Source organism: Hemitrygon akajei, chromosome 24, assembly GCF_048418815.1.
Source record: "Hemitrygon akajei chromosome 24, sHemAka1.3, whole genome shotgun sequence".
Taxonomy (NCBI): Eukaryota; Metazoa; Chordata; class Chondrichthyes; order Myliobatiformes; family Dasyatidae; genus Hemitrygon; species Hemitrygon akajei.
In genome coordinates, this window is record NC_133147.1 from 17,035,469 (window position 1) to 17,058,565 (window position 23,097).

Genomic DNA, 23,097 nt, shown 5'->3' on the forward strand with positions numbered 1-23,097 from the left:
GCATCAGAAATACTGTCTGACAGTTCTCAATGAACAATTGTAGCTCCTTTAGGATCATTTCCTGACTTAACTGCAATATTCCTGGGCCTTACACAGTTGGAACAAGTGGTCTGCACGCGCGCACACACACGTTAATTATTTAGAACTGAGGTGTGTAGAAATTTCTTCTTTCATAGGGTAGTGAATCTCTGGAATTCTCCACCCCGAGGGTAGGGAAGGCCAGATCATTCAAAATATTGAATGTGCGGACAGATAAGGGTGAAGAACTGGGGTTCACAGACTTCAGAGGAGAAAATCTGCAGATGCTGGAAATCCGAGCAACACACACAAAACGCTGGAGGAACTCAGCAGGCCAGGCAGCATCTATGGAAAAGAGCACAGTCGATGTTTCGGGCCGAGACCCTGCAACAGGACGGGAGAGAAACATCTAATGAAATGCATTGTGAGTGTCAAATCAGATTAGTGAGGATTGTGCTGGGCAGCCCGCAAGTGTCAACACACTTATGGCACCAACATAGCAAGCCCACGTCTCACTACCCTAACCCTTTCGTCTTTGGAATGTGAGAGGAAACCCATGCAGTTACAGGGAGAATGTACAAACTCCTTACAAATAGCAGAGGGAATTGAACCCTGATCTTACAGCCACCACAGTAGAGCATTGTGCTAACCACCACACATACCATGCCAGGGGAATCGCAAGTAATCAGTGCTACCTTTTAAAGCCCTTAAGTTTGCTCTGCTGTGCCTATTCACCTGCCTTACTGCTTTGATTTGCCAGCAGTGAATTTTTGGTGTGATCAGTCTACCCAGCAAGATTTAATGAAACTTTGTAACTCCAATGTCATCTCCTCTATATGAGTGTATTTTTCCTTGATTTCAATCAGTGTGCATGTGTGTGAGCAATAGGGTTCAAAGGGCCACAGCACACAACATGGTTAGCTACCAGTCTAACTCTGTGTTCAGAAGCACATTTTATCATGAGTTGGTGTGGTACACCCAAAGGAATCATTACTAAGGTTTATTTATTTATTGAGATACAGTGTGGAATAGGTCTTTTCAGCCCTTCAAGTCACACTGCCCAGCAACCCCCGATTTAACCCTAGCCTAATCATGGAACAATTTACAATGACCAACTAACCCACCAATCTTTGGACTTTGGGAGGAAACCTTACACAGATTCCTCATCTTCCTGATCTTTCGGTGGTTCCTCCTAACATTGAGGCAGGTTTGTGTGGAAGTCGAGTGTAGTATTTAATCAAGTTTGGAAATGACTGGAGCCTAGTGACATCAAGTTTTCAGGTTCTGATAAAAGTTGGAGTCTAACTTTGCTCAACAAAGAACCAAAATAAGTCACCTCTTTCTGCAAGGATTCCAAGAGGACCTCAAGTTTGACATAGGGTTTGGAGGCTTGTATGCCTCAATGACCCTGAGACCTACACTTGCTGGAGTCAAGGCTTTATGCTTTGGCTCTTGGTAGTTCAAACAGATCAAAGGGTAGAGGCCAGACTAAGAATGGTCTGTGGTCCTCCAGGTTCAGGGATTCAGCTCAGGGCTAACAACCCTGACTGGTCAAACAAAACTTATGGAAACAGCAGTGAAGGAAACCTACACCTGAGTGCAATGAGTCCATGCCTGGGATTTGCGTGACTGATAGTAGTGAAAACAGACAGCAAGCTACTGACACGATGAAGGAAGCCCTGAACACCACCAGAGATGGAGGACCTTCATTGCTGCCCCTATTGCCAGTGGTGTAATGGGCAATTGCTTGCTTTCTGCAAGGGAGGCACATCATTTATATTAAAGATTGACAAAATTCTGAACACCTCAGGCAGATAAAGGTGTTCTTCCTCCATGGTGGTTCCTATTAGTAAGTCACCGTGATTTGCAATGGTTATACACCATACATCTGCTTTCAGGATCTCAGCATCCATAGATGCTGCCTGGCTCTCTGAGTTTCTTCCTCAGTTTGCTTTGCAATTAAATGAATACAACTTATCTTTATTCATTGTCAAGCCATGTTTTATTCTGTTTATGACAGCTAGACACAAGTGTTCATTCGTTATGTGCTATGTTGTATGTCATGGGCAATCAAGGTCTTTCCAAGACCATGATTGTTCATGGCTAACTTTTCTACAGAAGTGGTTTGCCATTGTCTTCTGGTCAGTGCCTTTACAACACAGGTGACCCCAGCCATTATCAATACTCTTCAGAGATAGTTTGCCTGGCATCAGTGGTCGCATAACCAGGACTTGTGATATGCACCAGCTGCTCATGTGACCAGGTGCTTGTTCCCCTGCTTCATGTGACCCTGATCAGGGGGCTAATCAGGTGCTACCCCTTGACCAAGGGTGACCTGCAGGCTAGCGGAGGGAAGGAGCACCTTACACCTCCTTTGGTAGAGACGTATCTCCACCCCGCCACGAGGGGAAGAAGCTGTTCCTAAATCGTTGAGTGTGGATCTTTAGGCTCGTGTACCTCCTCCCTAATGGTGGTAACCAGGAGAGGGCATGTCCCACATGGCCTTTAGTGATGGATGCTGACCAGACCATATCTTGAAGGTACCCTTAGAACATCACGCCTGTGAAAATCTATTATTTGCAAACATAAAGCAAGTTAGAATAATACACACAAAATGCTGGAGAAACTCAGCAGGCCAGGCAGCATCTATGGACAAGAAAGCAGTCGACGTTTCTGGCCGAGGTCCAGGATTTTGGCCGGAAACTTTAACTGTACTTTTTACCATAGATGCTGAGTACCTCTAGCATTCTGTGTGTGTTGCTTGGATTTCCAGCATCGATCGGCAGATTTTCTCTTGTTTGCTAGTTAGAATAATGCAAGGTTTCCTTTTCTATAAGCATTTTTTTTTTAGCATTAGCGATTCCTGACTCCCTTGGGACGGGGTAATGCGCTCCCTCCGCACTGTCCTGCCGCTTCAGAAATCAGAGCTCTTTCAAAAACGGGATGAACTCCAAAACTCAGTGGTTATTCTTAAAATGTGATGCGACAAAATAATACACACAATCACATTCACACTGAACGCAAAGTATCTCAAAGCAAAACTGAAAGGCGCCGACCACCCCTCTGCCTCCATCGACGCCGCGTTCCGCCAGCAGACTGTTCAGAGAAACAAAGATCGAAGCAATCTGTCCCACCGGATGTTCGGCCTTTACCGCAATCGGATCGGAGGCAAAAATCTGCTCCTTCCACGGAGCCACTACCTACGATTTCGGACAGGGCTGTGCACAGCACTAAATTTCCAGAGCTCTGCGTTTATTTTAGTTGAATAAAGGGGATGGGGGTGGGGGCGATAATCGGGTAACGGAGCAGCTGTGGGAGGGATGTGGAGGATTTGGGAAGAGTTTCCCGGCTGCTGATTGGTAATTCCACTGCGATAGTTCCGCTCCTGTTGCAGGCTCCCTCGCTCCGTTCCCGGCGGCACGTAACCCTCCCGGGCAGAGGTGATGCGAGGATGGGCGGATAAACAGCAGGCAGGGCAGGGCGCGGATGGACAGCGGCTAGGGTCCGGACTGCGGGGCGGATGGCGTCGGATGTGAGGCAGCGCAGGACCCCGCGGAACGGGGAGCGGGACCGAGGACCGGCCCCATCGCGAGCGGTGCCCGGCGGAGCCAAGAGCGGCCGCCCGGGGCTCCTGCTGCTCGGACTCGGGCTCGGGCTCGTAATCGTGGGCGCCGTGGGATGGAAATATTACACAGATTTCCAGCGAGCGAAGCAAGTGAGAGAAACCGCCGAAATTATTTTCCCTTGTTCGTTTTATTGCTGAAAGCAAATAGGCAGACCTTGAAATTAAATAAAAACCTGGCGGGTGGAGGGAAGAATGAGGGGATTTGGGCTGAGTTTTCTGCATTGATTCACGCCAGCGCGCCTGCTCGGAGGGCAGTGTCCCGCCCCCACTGTTCGCCGTGTTTTCACCATTAGATCACACGGAGTCTTTCTCTGTTAAGTCATAGTCACAAGAGTCTCACGGCGCAGAAACGGGCCCTTCGGCCCGTCTAGATCGTGCCGAACTATTAGCTTATCTGAGCAACTCACGCAAAACGCTAGAGGAACTCGGCAGGCCAGGCAGCGTCTGTGGGACGTTTCGGGCCGAGACCCTTCCTCAGGACTGAGAAGGATGGGGGAGAGGAAAGAAGCTAGCTGGAAGGTGATAGAAGAAGCCAGGTGGGTGGGGGAAAGATCAAGGGCTGGAGAGGAAAGAATCTGACAGGAGAGAAGAGTGCACCTGGACCATGGCTCTCCGTACCCCTCCAGTCCATGTCTCTTAAATTTCTCTTAAATTAAAAAAAATCCAGCAAAATGTAGTAAAACGTTCCCCACCATTGAGCACATCTACATGAAACGCTGTTGTAGGAAAGCACCATCCATAATCGGAGATCCTCACCACCCGGGTCATGCTCTCTTCCCGCTGCTGCCATCAGGTAGAAGGTACAGAAACCTCAGGATTTGCACCACCAGGTTCAAGAACAGTTACTACCCCTCAACCATCAGATTCTTGAATAAAAGGGGGTAACTACACTTGCCCATCCATTGGGATGTTCCCACAACCAATGATCTCACAAAGACTCCATCTCATTATCTCATGTTCTCTTTATTTAGTGCTATTTGTTTATATTTGCATTTGCACAGTTTGTTGTCTTCTGCACTCTGGTTGATCTTTCATTGATCCTGTTATAGTTACTATTCTATAGATTTGATGAGTACGCCCCCAGGAAAATGAATCTCAGGGTTATATATGGTGATGTACTACAGGCGTCCCCCGCTTTACAAATGTTTGCTTTACTCCACTTCGCTTTTACCAAAGACCTACATTAGTAACCTGTTTTCGGATTACAAAGAGGATTTTTGCTTTTATGAAAAATTTTCCCATATAATTAATGGTTCTTCGCTTTACGTCATTTCGGCTCAAGAAAGGTTTCATAGGAACGCTCTACCTTTGTAAAGGGGGGGACACCTGTATATATGTACTTCAATTTACTTTGAACTTTGAAATCAAACCCACATCCACTGCTTCCACTGGGAGATCTTTCCACCTTCTGAGTGAAGAAGTTTCCCTTCAGACTTCCTTTAAGCATTTCACCTTTCACCCTTAACCCATGACCTCTAGTCCTAGTCCCACCCAACCTCAATGGAAAATGCCTGCTTGCATTTACCCTATCTATACCCTCATAATTTTGTATACTTCTATCAAATCTCCTCTTAATCTTCTCCTAACCAAGTCCTAACCTTGTTGCCAGTTACAGGGAAAAGTTGAAATTGTGTACTTGAAACTGTAGAAGTTGGGTTTGGTGTTTAGTCCAGCTGGAACCAATTTCAGGGAGGAACTTTTACCCACCAGTGACTCAGACTGCCAGTGCGTTCCTCCCAAATTACAATCCTCACCTTTTACTCTTGTAACATTGCCTGCAAATGCCCCATTTCGGCACTATAGGAGGTTGTCAATATGTACTGTGGGACAGCAAACAAGGGCATTAATCCAATTTCAGAGTGGTCAAGTATGGGCGGACACCAGGGTTAGCATAGTCCCACACCACCAGCTACTCGATCAACAGGCTGCTGAACCAGCGTGGATAACTTCACTCACCTCAACACTGAACTGATTCCACAACCTATGGATTCACTTTTAAGGACTCTACAACTCGTGTTCTCAAAATAATTAATTACTTTTTCATCTGTTGTTATTTTGTTTTATTTTTGGACTTGCACAATTTGTTGTCTTTTGCACGTTTAGTTTTTCATTGATTCTATCGTATTTACTGTGAACACCCGCAGGAAAATGAATCTCGGGGTTGTATATGGAGACATATACGTACTTTGATAATGCGCTGTCTGGAATGGTGGTAGAGGGAAATACATTAGAGGATAGGCTCATGGATGTAAGGAAGGTGGAAGGACATGGTGTGTAGGTAGGAGGGATTAGTGTTTGGTGGGTGTTTCTGATGTGCTTTTTAGCTGGTACAGCACAACATAATGGGCTGAATGGCCTGTTCCTGAGCCGTACTCATCTTCTTAAAAAAAACTTCTTTGTGCTGGGAAGTCTGTATCCCTACTCCATCTAGAATCTGTGGTAACGCACATGGACCACAGGGCACAGGAGCAGAATTTAGGCCATTCAGCCCATCGAATCTACTCCGCCTTTCCATCACGGCTGCTTCATTTTCCTTCTCAACCCCATTCTCCTGCCTTCTCCCTGTAGCCTTTGATGCCCTTACTAATCAAGAGCCTATCAACCTAAGCTGTGGAAGCCACGTCATTTAAAGCAGAGGTTGATAGGTTCCAGATTAGAAAGATTACGGGGAGAAGGCAGGTGAGAGTGATAATAGATCTGCCATAATAGATTGGTGGAGCAACTTGATGGCCTGACTCTGCTCCTATGTCTTCTCATCTGAAATTTTATTGCAAAATATTTAATGCTGTCTATTATGTTGATTTTTTGATCAATGGTTTGATTTTTAACTAATGCTTATTTTTACAGGATAATGCTCTGAAGTCACTTGGCAATGAAGGCTTGTTCTTGTTTTCCTCGTTTGACGTTAACAATGACTTGTACCTCAGTCCAGAAGAATTTAAGCCTTTAGCTGAAAAACTAACAGGTACAGTGTGCTGTCTTTGGTGTGGAAACTCACCGATGCAATGTAGATTATTCAGCATATGGCACATGCTGAAAATCCAATAAATGTATTCCTTTATTGTTTGATACAAAAAAATTCTGATTTGAGCCCAACCCAGATTAGCACCTTAATTAGTTGTGTAGGAGCCATTTTCTGTCACGTGGGTTGGGGATTGGTAGAAGCATAGTTATGTACTTGTTTCGTTAGTTGTCTAGTTTATTTGAGAGGGGGTGCACCCATTATTAAGGACCTCCAGCACCCAGGGCATGCCCTTTTCTCACTGTTACCATCAGGTAGGAGATACAGAAGCCTGAAGGCACACACTCAGCGATTCAGGAACAGCTTCTTCCCCTCTGCCATCCGATTCCTAAATGGACATTGAACCCTTGGACACTACCTCACTTTTTAAAATATACAGTATTTCTGTTTTTTGCACTTTTTAAAAATCTATTCGATACATGTACACTGTAATTGATTTGGTTCTTTATTATTACTTTTTTTATTTATTATTTTTTTTCTCTTCTATATTATGTATGGTATTGAACTGGTACTGCTAAGTTAACATATTTCACGTCACACGCCGGTGATAATAAACCTGGTTCTGAATGGTATTTTTTGGCCTCTATCAGTATGTTTAAATACGTATAGAACTCTTGTTTAGTTCAACTGCTTAGTTACACCTTTTGGGGTGTTATTGGAATGCTAACTTCACTTAAGTACGTTAGTTGGACCATTAGCTTCGTTACTTTGCTAATTTGAATGTTCCACTGCTAATTTAGTTCCGTTTGGTTTTTGCATCGCTGCAAGATCGTTCGTCTTTGCTGCTTTTGTAATAAAGGATCGAAAGTTCAATTTTTGACTTTGGAACTTTGTTATTTCGAAGCAGGTCACATAGCGTCCATCTCCTGGCTTCGTCCCTCAGCGTTTTTGGTTTGTTTTGAAGAAACCGCTACTAGTTGATCGCATGAGAGAGAGGGGAAAAAAGAGAGAGGTTTACGCAGTCATTAAAACAGCAACCGATTGGGAGATGGGGTGGTTGTAGTACTGTATTGTTGCCGTTTTGGGTTGAAACCTTGATATGCCGACAATTCCTTTCCTCCCACCGATGCTGCCTGACACGCTAAGTTCTGCCGGCAGATTGCCGCTCCAAATTCCAGCATCTTGTCTGGAACGGAGGACTTCGGTAGTTATGGGGCAAGATTGGGCAGGCTGGGACTGTCTCATCCGAGTGACAGCGGCATATAAAACTAGAAGGGGCATAGTCAGGATAGTTTTTCCATGGTAGGGGTATCGAAAACAAGAGGGTGCGGATTTAGGGTGAGAGGATGGCATGGTAGCGTAGTGGTGAGCACACCGCTGTACAGTACAGCCGAACCTGGGTTCAGTTCTCTCTGCTGCCAGTGAGGAGTTTGTGCCTTCCCTCCCGTGACCAGGTGGGTTTCCTCCGGATGCTCCGGTTTCCTCCCACAGTCCAAAGACGTACCGGTTTGTAGGTTAGCTGGCCATTGTAAATTGTCCTGTGATTAGGCTCGGATTAAATAGGGGGACGGCAGGACGGCGAGGCTCGAAGGGTCCGTTCCACGTCGTATCTCGATAAATAAATATAACTAGATCTCAGATTCTGCAGATGCCGGAACTCCAGGGAAACACGTGCAAAACGCTGGAGGAACTCAGCAGGCCAGGCAGCATCGGTGGAGCGGAATAAATAGTTGACGTTTCGCGTGAAGTGTAGGTGGGAAAAGGCTGTCGGGAAGGGACCCAAAACGCCGACTGTTTATTCTATTCTGTAGATCCTGCCTGACCTGCTGAGTTCCTCCGGCGTGTTGTATATATGTTCCTTATAAATGGATCCCGGAGTTGTTGATGTCTGCAGAGCTCTGCTAGAGTTATAGACTCAGACATAATCATTATGTTTAAAAGGCATACCAGCAGACCCTTGAGAAGGCCAGGCCTAGAATGCTTGCAGATTGAAGCAGACAGACTGAGGGGCCGGGGCGGGCACGGTGGGTGGGTGGGAGTGCTGTAAGGCTCGCTTTGATCCCGTGTGTTTTGTATGTGTACAGGAAGTATCCAGGCCCCTGTTTATGACAGTGAAGCGGAGACGGACCCTGACGCGGAGACGTTGATGATTGAAGCTGCTTTCCAGCCGCTGCTCCTGGAATCTATGACCAAGAGCAAAGACGGATTTCTTGGAGTGAGTGGACTTTGTCTCCTGCTTTTTAATTTCATCACCACCATCCTTATGTGCCGTGTCGTATGACGTGGGCGGTCATGGTCTTTCCGTATTTTTGGCAAATATTTCTACAGAAGTGGTTTTCCATTGCTTTCTTCTGGGCAGTGTCCTTACAAGACGGGTGACCCCAGCCGTTATCAGTAATCTTCAGAGATTGTCTGCCTGGTGTCAGTGGTCGCATACCCAGGACTGGTGATGTGCACCAGCTGCTCGTACGGCCATCCACCGCCCGCTCCTATGACTTCACCTGACCCTGATCGGGGGGCTAAGCAGGTGCTACACCCTGCCCAAGGGTGACCTGCAGGCTTGGGGAGGGAAGGAGCACCTCACACCCCCTTTGGAAGAGACGTATCGCCACCCCACCACCCACACTTTATATTTGTGTGTTCTGACTGTGGTCTCGTATCTCGCCAGAAGGCTCTGCTTTGGAAGCCATCCCCATTCGGGACACCACCAGGAATGTTTTGGGCCACTTTCCCAGGCACTTAGCGATAAAGGATTACCGTAGCTTTATATGCATCCAGTGCGATGCATCATTTGCATCAATGACCTAGTTCAAAGTTCAAAGGGCACTTACAAGTACTACACAGTCCGCATAGGCGCAGGAGGCAGCCCGCAAGCGTTACCAAGCTTCCGGTGCCAATGTAGCATGCCCACAGCTTAGCTATCCATAACCCCTACATCTATGGACTATGGGAAGAAACTGGAGCACTCGGAGGAAACCCACACGCTCACGGGGAGAACGTGCAAACTCCTTAACGGACAGCGGCGGGAATTGAACCCCGATCTGTCATCGCTGGCAGTGTAAAGCGTTATGCCAACTGGTAATTGCACAGTTACCTCTTCTTTGTGTGCTACTTCAGATCGCATGACAATCTTTGCACCTTTCTGTAGTTTTTTGCTTGTTTTAATTATTATTCAGATATATATTAATTATTTTTATTATTATTCTGATGTATATAGTTTATTCTGTGAGCTTCATGTGAACAAGGAACTTTATTGCACCCCAGTGGATATGACAATAAACTAATGTAATCTATTTGGCCGGCTGGTGGTTCAGTGGCATCCGTGCTGGACTTCAAGGTGAGCGGTCCCAGGTTCGAATCCAGCCGGCTCCTTGCACACTTTCCATCCGTGCTGGGTTGAGCGTCGAGGTAGCAACTTGGCCTCGTAAAAGCAGACAAGTGCCAGAGAACTGGGAAGGTTGCCACCCAATGCGCCACAAGGTGCGGAAAGGAACTGCCATCTAATCTGTTAGTATTGGTTTATTAGAATTGGAGTTGGTTTATTTGCTGTTGAGTGTACTGAGATACAGAGATAAGTATATAAAAGAGTTAGAAGTTATCTGGTCATTGTCCCACTGCCGTACATGGGATCTTGCTTTGTGCAAAGTCGGTGTTAAATTTTGATTTCATCACAACAATAGTTATGTTTCCACATCTCCACCTTGGCTGGAGCATTGAGTGGTTGTGAAAGGCACTACATAAACACCAGTATATTGGAGAATTACGCGGGGCTAGTCAATTGTTTAAGAGCTTTATTTTTTTAGCGGTTTCCTGAAAATCTCTGAGAGTCTGAGCGAGGGACTCGAGGCACTGTATGACGCGATTCCAAATAGCTGAGTTCGAGGCCGAGAAAGGTACAGAGCCTATAAAAAGTATTCACCCCCCCCCCCCCACCCCCTTGGAAGTTTTCCAGTTTTATTCCAGTGAAAGAGTGAAGTAAGTGAAACAGTGGAAGTTAACGTATTAGTGGTCAATAAAAACAATCCATGTCCCCTACTCCCCCTCTCTCTAACTAAAAACTAATGGCACAAAGAATGAATACGTGACTATACTCAGCTTCTACCATGGCCCAAACTTTCAGACCGTAAGATATAGGAGCAGAATAAGGCCATTTGGCCCATTGAGTTTGCTCCGCCATTTCATCATATAACCATATAACAATTACAGCACGGAAACAGGCCATCTCGGCCCTTCTAGTCCGTGCTAGTCCCACCGACCTGCACTCAGCCCATAACCCTGCATTCCTTTCCTGTCCATATACCTATCCAATTTTTTTTAAAAATGACAAAATTGAACCTGCCTCTACCACTTCTACTGGAAGCTTGTTCCACACAGCTACCACTCTCTGAGTAAAGAAGTTCCCCTCGTGTTACCCCTAAACTTTTGCCCTTAACTCTCAACTCATGTGCTCTTGTTTGAATCTCCCCTACTCTCAATGGAAAAAGCCTATCCACGTCAACTCTCTCTATCCCCCTCATAATTTTAAATACCTCTATCAAGTCCCCCCTCAACCTTCTACGCTCCAAAGAATAAAGACCTAACTTGTTCAACCTTTCTCTGTACCTGCTGAAACCCAGGTAATATTCTAGTAAATCTCCTCCGTACTCTCTCTATTTTGTTGACATCTTTCCTATAATTCGGTGACCAGAACTGTACACATCTTCCCAACCATTGAGGTCAGATTAACTGGTCTATAGTTTTCTTTCTTCTGCCTCTCTCCCTTCTTAAAGAGTGGAGTGACATTTGCAATTTTCCAGTCTTCCAGAACCATTTCCAGTCATTCTTGAAAGATCATTACTAATACCTCCACAATCTCTTCAGCCACCTCTTTCAGAACCATCATGGCTGATCCATTTTCTCTCTCAGCCTCAGTCTCCTGCCTTCTCCCTGTATCCCCTCGTGCCAAGAATCTATCAACCTCTGCCTTAAATATTAAATATACCCAATGACTTGGCCTCCACTGCTGCCCTTGGCAACAAATTCCACAGATTCACCACTCTCTAGCTAAAGAAATCCCTTCTCATCTCTGTTCTAAAAGGACTCCCCTGTATTCTGAGGCTGTGACCTCTGGTTCTACACTCCCTCACCATAGGAAACATCCTCTCCACACACACTCTATTGAGGCCTTTCTATGAGATCACCACTTATTCTTTTTTTTGTTGCTGTCACACAACAAACCACAAGGACCTGAGTTACAGGGAAAAGTTGAATGGGTTAGGACTTTATCCCCAGAAACACAGGAGATTGAAGAGCGATTTGATAGAGGTATCCAAAATTATGAGGGGTATATAGATAGGATGAATGCAAGCAGGTTTTTTCCACTGAGATTGGGTGAGACAAGAACTAAAGGTCATGGGTTGAGGGTAAAAGTTGAAATGTTTAAGTTGGAGCATGAAGGTAAACTTCATTCAGAAGGTGGTGAGAGTACGGAATGAGCGAATGTGGGTTCAATTTCAACGTATTAGAGAAATTTGGATAGGTACGGGATGGTCCGGGTGCAGATGGATGGGACTAGTCATATTAATAGTTTGGCACGGACTAGATGGGCCAAAGGGCCTGTTTCTGTGCTGAGGTGTTCTATGACTCCATGTAATAAAGTTGATCCTTGATCCTTGAACATTCTAAGCTTGAAAGATTCTCCTTTATATTATACTGTAACTTCCTGGAGCAATCATTTAATAGGAAATTAAAATGTCCACATGATGGTAAATGGGCCATTTAGTAATTATGTCCTGATAGAATTGCTAATGAAGGCATAGTGTATGATCCCAGGTGATTTAATATGGAGACCAGTAACTAGAGGAAGTAGGTTTAAGGAAATATTAGAAGGTAGCTCAGAGGTCAAACAAAAAAATTGCTCGGCAATTAGCTGGGTCAGGAACTTGCTGTTGGAGGGGATGGTGGAGACGAGCCTGTTTGTGTTTCAGACAAGCCTCTGAAGACTGCTAACCTAAAAGGCTGAAGACCAAGAGCTGGGATATGGAATAGCTTGTAAGATCTATGAGAGACGGAATTGTGGTGGTGTATGGTTCTAATTTAATACCATTGCAATGTGAATTGAATTAAAAATCACTCACAGTAAAAAAGAAGGTAGAGGTGAAGTTGCTCCCTGCGCATCGGGCAGCAACCTTGCTGTTTCTTTAACATTTATCTGTTTTTTTACGAGGCTGAACTGCCAGCTCGACGCTCAACCCAGCACAGATGGGAAGCGTGCAAGGAGCTGACCGGATCTGAACCTGGGACCACCCAGCTCAAAGTCCAGCACGGGTACTACTATACCACTGGCCGGCTAAGTAGATCAGATTAGCTTACTGTTATATCCACTGGGGTGCAAGGAAATTCCTTGTTGATGTGAAGCTCGTGGAACCCGGCTGGATTCGAACCCAGGGCCATTTGTTTCTAACTTTAGGTGCGAATACCACTAAACCACCAGTACAGACAAAAAAAAAAATCACCTAGTGGATCCTTAATTCTTAAATTAACAAATCCTTCGATAACGTACGATCCTTAAGGTTGTTACAGCCAGGGGTGGGTAATGGGGACAAGCTCCAACTAGTTATTAAATGCTCCCAATGGTGTGCGTCTCAAATAGCCTCTGTTAACCAAGTCCAGCTCCTGACCTTCACGTGTGGCTTAGCTACTAACCCCGGCAGAACCATTTCTACAGACAGGAGAACGGGCAAAGGTGGGTTATTGGTGTCTTAGATCCAGTTGCTTCGAGCAGGTGGGGTTCTTCCGCCATGGTTGGCAGCTCATCCAGGAAAAGGAGATCTCTGATCTGAAACCTGCACTGCCTTGCGGCTTTACCCTCTCATGGGGGAGGCTTCGGGAGTAAACCCCGAGGCAAAATCCAGAGTCGGGGTCCCTAAGGCAGTCCTACGTTGAGTTCAACGCTGACCGGCAGCTCCTGGTGCCAAACTGTATCGGTCTCTGCTGTTCCTTTGGGTTCATCAGTTGTGTGGAGAGGAGGAGCTTGCTACCTGGGCAACAGCTTGCTCTCCATGTCGTACTGCCCAGCTTGTGTATCTCGACAACTAGGACACAATATCCATGGTCGACCCTGACCAACGCAGGCCTCACTGGACAACAGTTCAAAGAAATCAGAATCAGGTTTAATATCACCTGCAGACGTCGTGAAATTTGTTGACTTTGCAGCAGCAGTACAATGCAATACATGATAATAGAGAGAATAAACTGAATTACAGTACCTATATTTATATTAAATAGTTAAACTAAAAGGTAGTGCAAAAAGTTGGAGATTTAAAAAAAAGTGGTGAGGTAGTGTTCATGGGTTCAATGTCCATTCAGAAATCGGATGGCAGAGGGGAAGAAGCTGTTCCTGAATCATTGAGTGTGTGCCCTCAAGCTTCTGTGCCTCCTCCCGGATGGTAGCAATGGGAAGATTGCATCTCCTGGGTGACGGGGTCCTTAATGATGGACGCTGGCGTTTTGAGGCACCTCTCCTTGGAGACGTCCTGGATACTATGGAGGCTGTGCCCATGATGGAGCTGACTGAGTTTACAACTCTCTGCAGCTTACTTCGATCCTGTGCAGTAGCCCTCCCCCACCCCCCCACATACCAGTCGGTGATGTAGCCAGTCAGAATGCTCTCCACAGCATTGTTGTCTTTGAAGAAACTTCAGTTTTGCGGTGATTTAGGTTTGAATAGGAGTATAGTTTGGCAGAGTTACAAAAAGTATAGAACCATTTTCATGGATTGGCAATAAACTGAACTTTATTAGAGATAAGTGAGTACCTGATAAGATAACAACAGTTTACAAGCACTGAAAGGAATGCTTCACACTCAGGTTGGAGGAGCAACACCTTATATTCCTGTTTGGGTAGCCTCCAAACTAATGGCATGAGCATCGATTTCTCGAACTTCTGGAAGTTGCATCCCCCCCTCCCCCTTCACCATTCCCCATTCCTGTCTCTCTCTCTCACCTTATCTCATTCCCTGCCTATCAACTCCCTCTGGGTCTCCTCCCCCTTCCCTTTCTTCCATGATCTTCTACCCTCTCCTGTCAGATTCCTCTTTCTTAAGCCCTTTATCTCTTTCACCAATGAACTTCCCAGCTCTTTACTTCACACCCCCTCTCGATTTCTCCTATCACTTTCCACCTTGTACTTCTCCCCTCTCCTCATCTTCTTGGTCTGAGTCCTTCCTCCCTTCCTTTCCAGTCCCGATGAAAGGTTTCGACCCGAAACGTTGACTATTTATTCCCGTCCTTTGACCTGCTGAGCTCTGACAGCATTTCGAATGTGTTGCTTTGGATTTCCAACATCTGCAGTTTTTCTCTTGCTTCAGAAATTGTGACCGTTTCCTTGTGTTTCAGGTCTCTCGTGGCTCTCTGTCGGGACTGAGGAACTGGAAAACTCCGGAACTGTCCTCTAGTGTGTTCAGTACCAGCCTGTTTAAAGCCTTCCTCCCTCTCAAGGATAAAATGGAGCTGGGAGAGGCATGGTGGATAATCCCCAGTGAGCTCAACATCTTCACAGGATACCTCTCGAACAATAGGTTTTACCCTCCAACGCCGCAAGGAAGAGAGGTAACGTAAGGAGCTTTACGAAAATGATTTCCCGATTGAAAGGTTTGTCCGGTGAATGCCTGATGACTCTAGGGCTCTAATCACTGGAATTCAGAAGGATGAGGGGTGACCTCATTGAAACCTATTCATTGAATGTTGAAAGGCTGCGATAGAGTGGATGTGGAGAGCATGTTCCCTACAGTGGGGGAGTCTGGGGACCAGAGGACACAGCCTCAAAATAGAGGGGCGTCCTTTTAGAACGGAGATGAAGAGGAATTTCTGTAGCCAGAGAGTGGTGAATCTGTGGAATTCTTTGCCACAGGGGGAAGGGTATATTTAAGGCAAAGGTTGATAGATTTTTGATTAATCAGGGCATGAAGGGATACAGGGAGAAGGCAGGAGATTGGGACTGAGAGGGAAATGGATCAGCCCTGATGAAATGGCAGAACAGACTAGATGGGCCGAATGGCCTAATTCTGCTCCTGAATCTTTTGGTTTTATGGTGTATTACTGTTTCCTGCCTCCGACTCGCCCCTCCCATCTGGACTGCAGAACCGTAGTCTTCACTGAGACAAGTTAACTAAGTTGTCTGATTATGTGAAGACAGTTACAGCCACCCCCCCCCCCAATGATGATTCACACTAAATTTAGCTCAGTTAAACATAAAGAAAGTGCTTAACAAAGTATTTGCTGTGTACACAGCAGTCTCCCCCTGCCTGAATCCCTGACTCAATGCCTGAAGATCGTGTGGTTTAAAAGTACTTCTATTAATGTAGTATTTACACTGTTTCGAGGCGGTCCTTCAGCCTCAGACTGTTTATGCTCTTGGTAATGTAGTGATTCCAAGGAATTTTCATTTCCGGAGGAAGATGGAAATGGAGATTCCATTGGCACTGGCAGAAATCCATTCCGCTGGTTGACATCCATCTACTTCCTTAGGAGTTTGTGGAGGTTCAGCAGCATTTAAAACTTTGACAAACTTCTATAGGTGTGTAGTGGAGAATATATTGACTGGCTGCATCACAGCCTGGTATGGAAACACCAATGCCCTTGAGTGGAAAATCCTACAAAAAGTAGCGGACACGTCCCAGTCCATCACGGGTAAAGCCCTCCCCACCATTGAGCGCGCCTACATGAAACACTGTGGCAAGAAAGCAGCAGGGTCACCCACCTTCGACGACATGCTCTCTTCTCGCTGCTGCCATCAGGAAGAAGGTACAGGAGCCTCAGGACTCTCAGCACCAGGGTTCAGGAACAGTTATTACCCCTCAGCCATCAGACTCTTGAACCAAAGGGCATAACTTCACTTGCCCCATCATTGAAATGTTCCCACTAACATTCAAAATTCAAAGTAAATTTTATTATCAAAGTACATATATATATGTCACCATGTACAAGCCTGAGATTCCTTTTCTTGCAGGAATACTCAAAAAACCCAAAGAATAATAGCTATAACAGAATCGATGAAAGACCGCCCAACTAGGCAGTTCAGCCAGCGTGCAAAAGACAACAAACTGTGCAAATACAAACAGATAGATATAATATTAAAAAATAAATAAACAATAAATATTGAGAACCTGGGATGAAGACTCCCTGAAAGTGAGTCCATTATAGATTCCTCAGCCCTGTTTAAGGAAGAGTGCGGCAGGCCTCCCTGCTCTCAAGGAAATGTGACGTTGCTGCCTGTGGGATCCTCCTTTGTCTAATTTGGCCATGCCCTTTTCTGTGGGTCAAAGGCCACGCTTCAAAACGTTCATTAGCTGTGAAGACCTTTCACCTCTACTCTCCCAGGGTCGAAATGGCAAATACTGGTGAGCGTGAGGTTGAGAGGGCGAAGCTCAAAGGTCATTTGTGGGGCAAGAAGAGGGGTGAGTGTCTGGAAGACACTGCCGGGGTGGTGGTCCAGGCAGATACAACGGAGGTTTCCAAGAGGCTATCAGATAGGCAGAGGTTGAGTGAATATGGATGTTGTGTACTCAGACGGGAGTAGTTGAGTTGGCTTTTAATTACTAGTTTACTTAGTTTGGTACGTCGTAAAAATAAGTTGTTGTTCCTCTCCGCCTTCTGGCGCAACAGGCGGCAGTCTTGCCAGTCACAGTCTCTGGTGTTTGTCTGCTCTTCCACGAGGCCGAGTGGCCAGCTCGCCGGAGGGAGAGTGTGCAAGGAGCCGGCCGAATTTGAACCCTTAATCACAGGTGTTAGCTTTATGTGTCATGCGTGTCTCAAAGCGTACAGCAAGATGTACCGCGTGCGCCGATGACCGAGGATGTGCTGGGGGCAGCCTGTAGGTGTCGCTGTGCTCCCGGCAACAACGTAGCTCGCCCGCAACTTACCACCCCGTCTGCCTGAGGAATGTGGGAGGAAACCCACACAGTCGCAGGGAGAGCGCGCAAACTCCTTACAGGCAGTGGCGGAATTGAACTTGGGTGACTGGCGCCGTAATAACGTTGTGCATAATTCCCTGCTACGTGCCGCCATTGTGGGCTGAAGGACCGGTTACTGAGCTGCACCCCTCTCTGTTCGATGTACATTGTTAACTCACTTCTGAAAAGTACTTGGAATCAACACTTAGTAAAAACTCTTCATGTCTTTGTTTCTGATTACAACGAGAATACTGCCTTGTAATCAAGGAGGCACTGAAGTTCCAGAGAAGGAAACTGTTCCTTTGTCTCGGGCAGCTATGTTGTGCGTGTCTGTGTGTTGGGACAGGGTTTGTTGAAAGTTCAAAGTACGTTCTTGATCAAAGTATGTATACTATGTACAACCTTGAGATTTGTCTCCTTACAGGCAGCTACGAAACAAAGAAACCCAATAGATCCCATTTTTTTAAAAAGACCGTCAGACACCCAAAGTGCAGGGGGAAAAAACTGCAAACAATAAAAGTCAGCAAATAAGATTCAGAACTGAAGTTCACGAAAGTGAGTCCACAGTCACGAAGCCAGTCACCACTGCAGACGATTCAGGCCACGATTTAGTTGCAGGCCACGGCCTCAGTTCAAAGCAGAGATGAGTAAACTTCATGGGGTGGTGAGCTAAACCAGGCCATCCATCACCTCCGGACCTGACACACTGACCTTTTCAGTCTGGCCTGGTGTTTAAATCGTCCAAACCTTGGGCTAGTCCTTGCTCTTGGACTTGGGCCCTGTCACTTCAGTGTGCTCCTGGGTTCAGGCCCCACCGCCTTGATTTGGCCTCTACCCAATCTTTCCAATTTGGCTTGGCACTTAAATCGATCTAACTTTGGGTCTTACTTCAACCTTGGGCCTGGGCCGGACCCCACTACCTCAACTCTGTATTGTCTCCTCTCGCCTCAGTTCTTCCATATTGAATCACCTCCAAGTCCTCTTCAGCAATGGCCAAACACTGTTCCTGACTTTTTCAATCTGGCACGTTGCTTATTTCATTCAAACAATGGGTTGTTCCTTGCCTGGGCCCCGCAGCCTCGACTCTGCCTCACCTCGCCTCAGTTCTGCTGCATTGAATTTCCTCCCAAGTCCACTTCAGCAATAGCCAGACATTGGTTCATTCCCCACCCTCAGGCCCGTAACTGCCACGCCACAGCCTTTCCACACCTTCGAAGCTTCAGCTCACACCATAAAAACGCCAGGTCGAACAGGCAGTTCAAAAGCTCAACTCCGAAAGGGAAGTCACAGGCTATTGGCTGCGGTGATCGTGTCCGAGAAAGAGTGTGATTAATACAGTAGTTTTTTTGTTTTGTATGCTGGTAGTATGTTGTCGCACCTCCTCAGAGTGTCTCGTTTTTAAGCAGGTCCTTATTCATAAACTGCTCGGCATGTTCCACCCTCGGCCCTTTGTGAAGACGCGATTCGCTCCTCAGGGAGCAGTGGCCTGTATCCGAGCCGTCAGCGACTTCTACTATGACATCGTGTTCCGGTGGGTATAATTCCTCTGTTGGTTACCTCATCGCTTGTTTATCCCCGTGTTCAGGTGCGAGCAGAGTGCGCTTGGGGATTGCGAAACGTAGAGCCACCTTGGGGAGACGTGGGTGCAGCTGCTAGAGCTGCTGCCTCACGGGTCAAATGACCTGACCTCTGACCCCAATCCTCCTCCAACCTCAATCCTGACCTCCGATGCCGCCTGTTCTGGGATTTTCCACGTTCTCCCTGTGACCACATGGGTCTCTTCTAGGTCCTCGGGTTTCCTCCCACACCCGGAAGACGCAGGTTGGTAGACCAATTGGCCGCTGTAAATTGCCCCGAGCGTGTGGTAGAGGGATGGGGAAAGACCCTTCGCAAATTGGGGGACCGCTTCACCGAGCACCTCCGCTCCGTCCGCCAAAAGCGGAACTTCCCCGGTGGCCAAACGTTTTATTTGCCGTTCCCATTCCAGTTCTGACACGTTGGGCCACGGCCTCCTCTTGTGCCGAGATGAGGCCACCCTCGGGGTGGAGGAGCAACACCTTATATTCTGTCCGGGTAGCCTCCAAGCTGATGGCATGAACATTGATTTCTCCTTCCGGTAAAAAAAAATCCCCTCCTTTTCTATTCTCCACACTGAGCTCTTATCTCTCCTCACCTGCCCATCCCCTCTCCTTGGGTCCCCTCCTCTTTCCCTTTCTCCTCTCCTATCAGATATCTTCCTCTCCAGTCCTTGACCTTTCCCACCCACCTGGCTTCACCTATCAACTCTAGCTAGCCTCCCAGCTTTTTATGCTGGCGTCTTCCTCCTCTGTTTCCAGTCCTGAAGAAGGATCTCGGCCTGAAACATCGACTGTTTATTCATTTCGATAGACGCTGCCTGTCCTGCTGAGTTCCTCCAGCATTTTGTGTGTGTTGCTTCGAATAAAATGGAATTAGTACAGGAGTGGTGTCATTGCCCTCACTGGACTCAAGGGGGCCCTGCTGCTCCACTGCGAGGCGCCTACCCTGAGGAAGTTTAAATCTTCTCTTTGACGGGAGTTCAATGAGACCCTCTCTCACTGCTCCCCCTCTGTGATCTCGGCTGCTCTCCGTATTCCAGGCCAGTGATTTTCCAGGCCTTCTTCCTGCACCTGCTGCTGTAAGTGCCCTCAGTGGAGGGAAGTTCACGTCCACAGATGCTCTGGGCTGTCCGTGCCACTCTCTGCAGTGCCCAGCGATCAGGGTTGGTCGGTTCCCGTCCCAGACGGTGATACAGCTAGTCAGGATGCTCTCAATGGTGCCCCTGTAGAAGGCTGCAAGGATTTGGGGGCTCGTGCCGAACTTCTTCAGTCACCTGAGGTAGACGAGACACTGTTGTGCTTTTTTCGTCAGACAGCCGGTGTGTACAGTCCAGGTGAGATCTTCAGTGAGGTGTAGGTATCAGGGGTATAGAGAGTGGTGAGTGCGTGGAGTGGGCTGCCGGCAACGGTGGTGGAGGCGGATACGATAGGGTCTTTTAAGAGACTTTTGGATAGGTACATGGAGCTTAGAAAAATAGAGGGCTATAGGTAAGCCTAGTAATCCCTAAGGTAGGGACATGTTCGGCACAACTTTGTGGGCCGAAGGGCCTGTATTGCGCTGTAGGTTTTCTATGTTTCTATACCAAGGAACTTGAAAATACTCACCCTCTCAACTGCAGTCCCATCGGGTGCAAGCCTGTCTCCGTTCCTCCTGTAAGCCATGTTGTTTTTTGGACATTGAGATTGTTTAGAAGGTTGGATTAGTTACGGTAATTGGGATTTCTGCTGTCAACTGTGCATGGGAAACCCCTTCCCCTCCCCCTCCCCCAGTTTCAACATGCATAAAGTTTAATCCTTGAAACTGACACAGTGACATTGGTTTTACTGATCAATGCGTGCCCGCGCTGGTGAGCGTATCTTGCGAGCGGTGGCCGTCAGTTTGACTGACCGAGAGTTGCGATTGTGTTTCAGGATCCATGGAGAGTTTCAGCTGAACGAGCCTCCGGATTTCCCCTTCTGGTTCACGCCAGGACAGTTCACTGGGCACGTCACCCTCTCGAAAGATGCCTCGCATGTCCGAGACTTCTGGATGTACGTTCCCAATGGCAGGTTGGTGCAATTTCTCCCTCATTTTTGTTTCTCAGTAAGATAGCAATGGCGCTCTTCAGAAGTCCCACCACTTGTCATCACACTACAGGCCATTCATCCCATCACATCCTTGCTGAGGAGGCATTTGTCCGTATCAATCCCATCTTGGCCTGTAGACTGTGTGCCTAGTGAATTTGGATAGGATTGGCGCATGAACTGAAATAACTTTTTCTTAACCATTTATCCACAAACACATGTGCACCCCTCATTTCCTTAGATCACATTAGGTCAGATTTGTGTGTAACTCTTGCTTTGGCTAGCGGCTTAATATAGGGGTGATAGTCCCCAGCCCGGCCAAACTTAAGAAATCTCGTTTGGGTGGATGCTGCGCGATGTGTCCCCTGTTACAGATCAGTACCCCGAAATAACAAACAGTACACTATGCGATTAAACGATTAAGCTTCATAATTCTTTGACTATATGGTTAGTAAAGAAACAAGAAAAAAAGGCCCAATCTTATTAAACAGTCTGTTTCACAGTGTTGGAGCTCACTGATAAGCCGGTCGTCCACCATCAACCTCCTCCGATCGTCGCTGACCTTCAGACTTTCGCTCCAAGTCCACTCGGTCCAGCGGACTACCCAGCTCTCTCCATCCGTGTCTTCTCTCCTCATCTCTCCCCGGCAAGAGACCGTGAAAATCTCTCTTCCAGACTCTCAAGGAAAAACATTGGATAGCCCCCCGCATTCCAAACCCTGTTATCTCTAGTCATAACCCAAACGTTGCTGTGACAGAGAAACCATTACATTATCAGTGAAACCTTACAGCACGTTACATGTGTACACCGACTGGCTGTAAAGTACTCTCTGAAGGCGTCAAAGTGCTGTACAGTACAGCTCAGAATCAGAATCAGGTTTAATATCACTGGTATGTGACGTGAAATTTGTTGTTTTACAGCAGCAGTACATAATAATAAAAGCACTGTAAATTACAATAAGAAATGTATATAAAAATCAAATTAAGTAGAGTCGTAGAGTCATAGAAGAGTACAGCACAGAAACAGGCCTTCGGCCCATCTAGTCTTTGCTGAGCCATTTAAACTACCTTCTCCCATCAACCTTCACCAGGGACCCTCCATACCCCTCCCATCCACATACCTATCCAAACTTGCTTAAATGTTGAAAGTGTAAAAAAAACCGAGGTAGTGTTCATGGGTTCATTGTCTATTCAGAACTCTGATGGCAGAGGGGAAGATGCTGTCCTGAATCATTGAGTGTGTGCCTTCAGGCTCCTGTACCTCCTCCCTGGCGGTAGCAATGAGAAGAGGGCACGTCCTGTGTAATGGGGGCCTTTTTGAGGCATCGGCTTTCGAAGATGTCCTTGTTGCTGTGGAGGCTACTGCCCATGGTGGAGTTGGCCGATCTCACGACTTGCTGCAGATGTTTTTTCCCCCAATCCCGCGTAGTAAATGTCTTCTGTTTGTGATCCTGGCCAGGTCTCTGAACGTGGACATGGAGTGGCTGTACGGGACGGGCGACAGCGGAAACATGGAAGTGGACATAGGTTACCTGCCCCAGGTATGCTCTCGTGTCCTGGTTGGACAGCGGTTCCAGTGAAGTAAATCTCTGTGAATGAGGTTGGAACTTTTTCAATTAGACTGTAAAGAGTATGACCTTACGAGGTGTATAAAGTTATGAGGAGCATGGACAGGATGAATGCAACAGTTAGGGAATCAAGAATTAGCGAGCATGGGTTTAAGGTAAGAGGGGAGAGATATCTTAGGAATCTGAGAGGTAGTTTTATTTTTTTGCCCAGAGGGTGGTCTGCATATGGAACCGGCTGTCAGTGGAAGTGGTTGGGGCAGGTACAATTACTAGGCTTAAAAGGTACTTGGGTACTCTACCAGCTGGCCGGTGGTGCAGTGGTATTGTGCTGGACTCCGAGATGAGCAGTCCTGG

At 46.8% G+C, this 23,097-nt stretch overlaps 1 protein-coding gene across 2 annotated transcripts in view; it reads left to right on the top strand.

The window, feature by feature from the left end:
* Positions 1-3,169: 3,169 nt before the first annotated feature.
* selenon (selenoprotein N) overlaps positions 3,170-23,097 on the top strand; it is a 41,432-nt gene continuing 21,504 nt past the window's right edge. Inside the window, exons 1-7 of one of the 2 annotated variants that reach the window (XM_073028418.1) lie at positions 3,170-3,733; positions 6,491-6,608; positions 8,690-8,820; positions 14,981-15,193; positions 18,942-19,066; positions 21,024-21,161; positions 22,635-22,716. In XM_073028418.1, coding sequence (XP_072884519.1) covers positions 3,539-3,733; positions 6,491-6,608; positions 8,690-8,820; positions 14,981-15,193; positions 18,942-19,066; positions 21,024-21,161; positions 22,635-22,716 — 1,002 coding nt within the window. In that variant the 5' untranslated portion in view covers positions 3,170-3,538. Of the gene's footprint in view, positions 3,734-3,853; positions 4,275-6,490; positions 6,609-8,689; positions 8,821-14,980; positions 15,194-18,941; positions 19,067-21,023; positions 21,162-22,634; positions 22,717-23,097 lie in introns of those variants that run through there. The other variant, XM_073028419.1, reaches the window with a different exon arrangement.